A 6949-nucleotide genomic window follows, 5' to 3' on the forward strand; every position below is an offset into this window, starting at 1 on the left:
TAACACTATGAACCTACCTATTGTGTATAGTGATGGCAATGGGCCCAGCCAGGACCAGGTACCCCTTGGCCCAAGTCCAAGCCCGACCTCATAACAAAGGCCCAAGCTCAGCCTGGGCTTGTTACAAGTATAATAGGTAAAGCCAAAGCCCAGCCCGACGGGCTTTTTGTAACCTCAGGCCCGACCCAAGCCTGCCCATTTTTATAATTTCAATTTTTAAATATTGATAAATTTCAATTTTTTTTATTTTTAATTTTAAAAATAGTTTTTAAATATTAATTTATTTTTGAATACTCATCAAATGGGATGAGATTAGGGTTTGGGAAAAATGGGTATATATATATAGGATAATCTTGTAATTAAATATATAGTATAAAGATAATTTAGAAAAATTAATACTAAAATTATGGGGCCGGGCTTGAAGGCATACCCAGGCCCGGCCCGTACCAGAGGTCGGGCTTTAAAATCAGGCACAGACCCAAGCCCGCGAACACTGGGTAAAACTCGACCTTTTCAGATTGGGCCGGATACCCAAAAATATCGAGCCCATTGCCATTTCAATCGTGTAGGCCAGGCCATAAAGTAGACAGTCTTTGGGAACCAACCTTCCATATGTCTGAACACCAAGTAATAGCTCTTGGAATCAAATTTCACTTGCACCACAAGTAAGAGGTGGTTTTGTTGAAATTTTATAAGTTTGAAAACAATTTGAAGCAAAATAAAATGATAAAGAAACAAGGTAAATAAAAGAAGGGACTGGTGAACCCCAACGGCTTAACCCATCAAAACCCACCTTAAACCCCTACCAAATTAGCCCATCTCTCAGACAGACGTAGCTTTCGCCGAACAGAAGCACTGCTCTGGCAGAGCTTCATCGATTGACTCAACTGGTACTTTACGTTTGGTCGTTTGTTAACTCTGCTCTCAAATACCAATATCTTTTATTTTATTTTATTTTATTTTTTTGGATAAAAAAAGCATTTCTTCGCTTCCAGAAATTCAAAACAATCTGGAGAGAACCATATTCTGATGAATTGCTTATCGCACGCGACGTCATATTCTGCATCTATACTTAGAGGGACTCGTAATTTCATTGTTAGGAGTAGTTTTCATCATCAAGCTTATTGTCCTCTTACATGTAAAACAAACTTTGGGTATCTGGGTGTTAAAACTATCGATTTAGATTTTCTGCTGAACCGATTTCGTGTTCAATGTTACACTTCTAGAAGGAGTTCTACTGCCAAAACATCTCGGTCTCGTAAATTAAATACTGAACCGGTGATGGAACAAGACAAAGATGAGTTCTTTGTTGTGCGGAAAGGGGATGTTGTTGGTGTTTACAAGAGCTTGGCTGAATGTCAGGCCCAAGTTGGATCTTCTGTAATTCTCTTTTCATCCTTATTCACTTTCACTTCTTCAAGTTATGTCATCTGTGAATTCTTTTTAATTGATCCCTTTCTGCGTTTGTATTTTAAATTGGATAAGTAATTTATAGAATTACTTTTAGGACTTTGTGATATGTAGATGCAATGTGATCTTGTTTCTTGATTTTCTATGTAATGAACAATAATTGATTGCGGTTTTTGTTGTAGGTATGTCATCCTCCCGTCAGTGTGTACAAAGGGTACTCTTTGCCAAAGGACACTGAAGAGTACCTTGTCTCCCATGGGCTTAAGAATGCTCTTTACACTATCAGAGCTGCAGATTTGACTGAGGGTCTTTTTGGTTCACTTACTCCATGTCCTTTTCAAGTAAGATGACTAATGAACTCTGAGGTGAAATTTAGAGTCGTTTAATTATTTGTCTGGTTCATGTTTTGCACCAAACAATTATCTTTTCTATTTTATGAGAAATCCTTTAATAATCTCTGTTGCATTTGTGGCCTGAGCTGCTCTACTTTGGGTCCATGATTAAAAGTTTAATTTGCTCAATTTTTAGTGACCTGGTTTGATCATTTTGAGATGTTGGATGGGGCATCATACTATTTGAACCTTTATTTAATTTCACCATTTTGATTTTTCAATAAGACAATAATTCTTACTCGTATTTTGTTCTTTCAGTTTTGAGTTTCGGCTGTATGTTGATCTGAACTTCATTGTATCATCTTTGGTTATAGCTATCCTTCTTGTTGTTCTATCCATCCAAACAAGACTGCAAGCCTCAATATTTGCATGTGCTTGCTGTCTAGCTAGCATTATGAAAAGAATATTGGCACTAGTGACATAAAATTGTTTTATTTCTTTTCCAGGAACCTGCATCCGAAAAGAGGTCTCATGATAAGATTGAGGTAAGCTAGGATACATTGTATTCTGAACAGTAGCATCAAGGTTCAAGAGTAACACAAAATGGTGGTACATTTTTAAAAACGATGTTCAGTAATTGTTTTGGTTGCGTCTTTGTTATCACCAATTTAAAACAAAAAACAAAGAATTTGTTTTCATTGCTTCCCATGCATATGTTTCTCTTTATGTCTCTGCCCTGTAGAACGCTTTATATTTTTATACTCCATTAGTCACCAAGAAGTCCAATGAGAGAGTGAGATTCAGTTTTCTTGCTCTTGTAACTTGAACCTTTGCTATATGTAAATTTTTTTCCTAGCTAAGTTCTAATTTAAAATTCAATATCTCATTTTTATTGCAATATGGTCATTTTATCATGAGAGATGCTAATTTTAATGTAATAAAAGAGAATAAGCTCTAAAATGAATACATGCTTCTAAACAGTATGTCAAAAGGAGGGAATGTAACCATAAAGAAAGAACAAATAAAAAATAAGGTAACTATGGAAATTGCATGAAATGTTCTTTTGTAATAACCACAGTTAATAACTGCAGTGCTTCTTAGTGATGAGGAGTTCTCTGCCAACCTGATTAACTTCATGACAAAAATTTTGGAAAAAATCATAGGTAAATTGACCGCTGGGTAAGTGGCAGATTGCTTATAAGATTAATTGAATACATTCAGTTCTTCTTTCCCCCACTTAAATCGTTAATTTGGATGTGAATCTTGTGCTAAGTTGCTCATGTTGTTTGATGTATACTATTTGATAATATTGTTGGTTTGCACATAATGTTTCGTGGATTGATTAGTACAAGCTCATTGTTTTCAAGTTTTGAGATGGTCACTTTATGCAAAATGCTAAAACATAGGACCATATCTGAAAGTACCCCTCTCAGGATCCTGCTTCAGCAGGAGCAGTAGTAAGCTACCGTTTCATGCTTTGCAGGATATGTGAACTTTAGTTTCTCTATATTTTATTTATATAATTTGTAATTCTCTGCAGGAAACACCTGGTTCAACATCCATTTTAACTGATCCCTTGAAAAAGCATGTCAAGTTGGACCATGATGTTGAGACCCAAGCAGCACCCTCTGATTCTGTATGTAATCTTCGAATTCATAGTAAAGAAAAAAGTAAACATGTGCTGGGGTGACCTTATTGCAACCCCATCTGTGGATGCAACTGTGCTCTCCCAAATACTTGTGCAGGTCTTACCATCCCCATGGTATGGAGCAGATACAGCAAAAACTTGGAATATCAGGAAAATCCTTTCCTATTTTATTCCGAGTTAATGGTTGAATTTTGTTGGCACCTTACTGGAGGACTTTTCTCCCCAGTATTTTATCTAAGATTTTGTAGTTGACGTTAAAAAAATCTTGATTGTTATTTTGGGTTTTGATGACAGATATTGTTTTATCATAATGCCTTTGAATATGGATGGCACTGAAACAAAATACGATCCATGTAACATGTATTTGTGTGCAGCGCTCTTGTATTATTGAATTTGATGGGGCATCAAAGGGCAATCCTGGACCAGCTGGTGCCGCAGCTGTGCTGCGAACCAATGATGGAAGTTTGGTAAACATTTTACTATCCTGGATACGTTATTTTGTTTTATACCTTTTTATCTTTTTTTTTTTTTTTCCCAGGAAACAAAAATAATTGTATCCAAACTAAAGAAGATGCAAAAAATGGACAAGCTAACCACAAAAAGTAGGTGTAGCTCTCCCTATGGACCTGAGATAGGTCAGTCACATACAAAAAGTATTAAATCAAACAAAAACCTACTAGAGACCCCAATCAAAATAACGAAAGCCAACTAGCTATAATATTGAAGCTTCCCAATTATGATGAATGAAGAAAAAAGATACTTCCTTAAACTCTGAGGAGACAGAAGCCCAAAACTTATATAGCTTTTATCTGTCTAATTCCCTTTTTTGAACAGATCTGTAAATTGCGTGAAGGTATGGGCATTGCAACTAATAATGTTGCTGAATATCGAGCCTTAATTTTGGGGTTGAAGTACGCTCTTCGAAAAGGTTATACAAACATACAAGTCCGAGGAGACTCCAAACTTGTCTGTATGCAGGTTTGCTGCTGTTTATGCTTTCTTTTATATGTTCGATGTTTTGTTTTATTTGGACTGTATGCATTAGATTAATAGTTACGAGATTTACCCTCATCTCTGATTATTATCCTTTTTTGGTCTTTTCTTTCTTCTAAATTTCGTTATGCGGCTTGCTTCTTCTTGGTGCAGGTTTTGGGTTCGTGGAAGGCCAAAAACTCGAACATGTCTGATCTATGTACGGAGGCAAAGAAACTGAAGGATGGATTTCTTTCATTCCAGATGACTCATGTTCTAAGGGTGAGTGTGGTCTATTCTGCTTCTTGTTTGTGTTCAATCTTACTTGTGCATTTGTTTAATTTTGCATTGTTCAAGTTCAAACTAATGTGTACTAATCTCATCATGTATAGACAGCAGAAACAGAGTTTTGAACTTATGATTGCCACTTACCCTTCAATGTAATTATTAAGGATAGGAAAGGCATAATCCATCAGATATCTTTAACTCTTGTGTACATTGAATGCTTGCAGCATATCTACCAGGTGTAGCATAGCATGATTTCTAGCCATCAACTCAGTAATTGTATACCTGAAGCCTTCAATTAATTAATGGTTCCCCTAAATGTGAACCAATCCTTGATGGTCGACAGGTTATTACTAATATGGCTAGTTATTAGTTTAATGTGACATTATTGGCTCAGCTCAGGTGCTTTTTGTATCAGTTAGGCTTGTATTAATCAAAAGTCCCAACTGCCGGGGTACCCTGTCTCCCTAAAGCTATTCCTGTGTTATATCTTTTCTTGTAACTGCTGTCCAATTATTTTCTCTTCCTTTTGTGTTTCTTAAGCTTAAATTTTATCATAGTTTATCCTTATGAATGGTGCATTCATTTTAAGGAGTATACATTAATTTACTCAGTTCATGCATAATATTCCTGCCTTTTTTCCCCTTTTCTTTTTTTTTTAAAACAAGATTATAAGATTTTCTTATTCATTTTAAAGGACCTGAACTCCGAGGCTGATGCTCAAGCAAACTTGGCCGTTCATCTTGGTGGTGAGGCCCGCATGATTTATTTAAACTTTCTGCAGTTAGCTCGATTCAGTAAATTCATTGATCCTTATTCAGTTGTGTGCTGTTGCAGATGGTCAAGTTACAGAGAATTTTGAATAATAGTTCAAATGATGGACTGTTGGGAGTGATTAAGGTTTTTCTTTTTAGCCAAAATAAATGTATAATTAGCTCCAAGATTTACATATTGCTCTTTGGGCTAAAATTTTGTTCTTTTATTAGGTGACCTGACATTAATGAAAAATTAAACCAGAAGGTGTCCGTCCTCGCTACTGGCGGCGATCCTGATATAGTGAATATGGTATTCATAAGAATCGTTCAACCATCTTTTGATTTTGGAGGAAGATTCTAAAATTGAGGCCTTGGCTTGCACCAATCCCTACCATAATTTGCAAACTGAATTGATTATTAACTCAACCCAGAACTGGATTCAGCTGCTTGGGGAAGAGGAAAGAACAAAACTTTGTAATTTTACTTTTGACATTCTTAATATTAATATTAGTTGCATTCCTTCTTACTTACCACCACAACTGCTATTGCAGGCATGTAATACTGAATTGATTGTTGATCATAATTTGTGTGGCATTATAGAGTTTTGATTCATAATTATTTATTTCCATTTTTTACCTCAAACGATTCTTAACCACAGGGTTTAACGAGTTAATCATGTTTTGATACTAAAAGAATGTAAACCGTCGGTTTAAGGTAAATTTCATATCAGACGGTTAACAATTCTCTAAATAAAACAAGCCCTTAATTTGACTCTTTTTTATCGGTATCCCTCTAAACGGGAACCGACTTGGGCACCACGAAAGGTACGGAAACGACACACTCCTTTCATTTCAGTATGTGCAGCTCAAGAACATAATGACTTGAATCGCTGGAGTTTTGAGCAAAAATGTTATTCAGACACTCTCAAAAATTGACTAAACATTCTTCTTCTCTTTTGAGAAATCATATTCATGGCTTGTTTTACTCAGCTTTTTCCTTTGCATCATCACCAACCCACGTCGTTTCTGGAGCGCCCGCTGATGTTGCCGACGTTACTGGGGCTGCTGATCTCGTCTTCACTACACCAGGTTCTTCCACTGTGAAGCCGCTGACTGACCCCACTCTTCTGCAGCCACGTGTCGTCATCTATGATGGCGTTTGCCATCTTTGCCACGGAGGTCTTTTTTGGTTTTTTTTTTTTTCCTTCTTCTTTTGATCCAAATGATAACTAGTAATCATCATTGCTAGTTATGACTTGCTCTTCTTTTGGGTTTTTGTTATGTAGCCAATAATCGCTGTTATTTTGTTGAGTTTCTATCTGTTTCATATTCAGTTTTGGGTTTATCTGTTATGTGTAGTTTCATTTGTGTTAAACTTGTTTNTTTTTTTTTTTTCAATAATTCGCGAATAATTCGGGAGGGCTTAAAATATGCGTATAATTCGACAAATTTTGGAAAATACGTATACGGGCGTTTTATACGCGAATTATATGGCTGTCCGTACAATTTGCGTATAATACGCGTTTTTACTAACTAGGCTGGAAAGTG

The 6949-nt window shown here is 36.1% G+C and overlaps 1 protein-coding gene across 1 annotated transcript; it reads left to right on the forward strand.

The window, feature by feature from the left end:
* The first annotated feature begins 705 nt into the window (after positions 1-705).
* Positions 706-6046, forward strand: LOC116116381. The gene is made up of 10 exons (XM_031402466.1): positions 706-890; positions 996-1380; positions 1593-1751; positions 3283-3378; positions 3765-3857; positions 4225-4368; positions 4537-4644; positions 5345-5396; positions 5485-5547; positions 5634-6046. Exons 2-9 carry the CDS (start codon positions 1030-1032, stop codon positions 5511-5513), a joined length of 1032 nt encoding a protein of 343 aa, XP_031258326.1. The 5' UTR covers positions 706-890; positions 996-1029; the 3' UTR covers positions 5514-5547; positions 5634-6046.
* The last annotated feature ends 903 nt before the right edge of the window (positions 6047-6949 follow it).

This window comes from Pistacia vera, unplaced genomic scaffold (assembly GCF_008641045.1).
Source record: "Pistacia vera cultivar Batoury unplaced genomic scaffold, PisVer_v2 Contig77, whole genome shotgun sequence".
Taxonomy (NCBI): Eukaryota; Viridiplantae; Streptophyta; class Magnoliopsida; order Sapindales; family Anacardiaceae; genus Pistacia; species Pistacia vera.

Bases quoted from the DNA above. Each gene is read 5' to 3' on its own strand.
- LOC116116381 (XM_031402466.1), top strand. From the start codon at position 1,030: ATGAATTGCTTATCGCACGCGACGTCATATTCTGCATCTATACTTAGA. The intron at 3,858-4,224 runs GTAAACATTTTA...TTTTTTGAACAG, and splicing joins GAACCAATGATGGAAGTTTG to ATCTGTAAATTGCGTGAAGG. The intron at 4,369-4,536 runs GTTTGCTGCTGT...TTCTTGGTGCAG, and splicing joins CCAAACTTGTCTGTATGCAG to GTTTTGGGTTCGTGGAAGGC.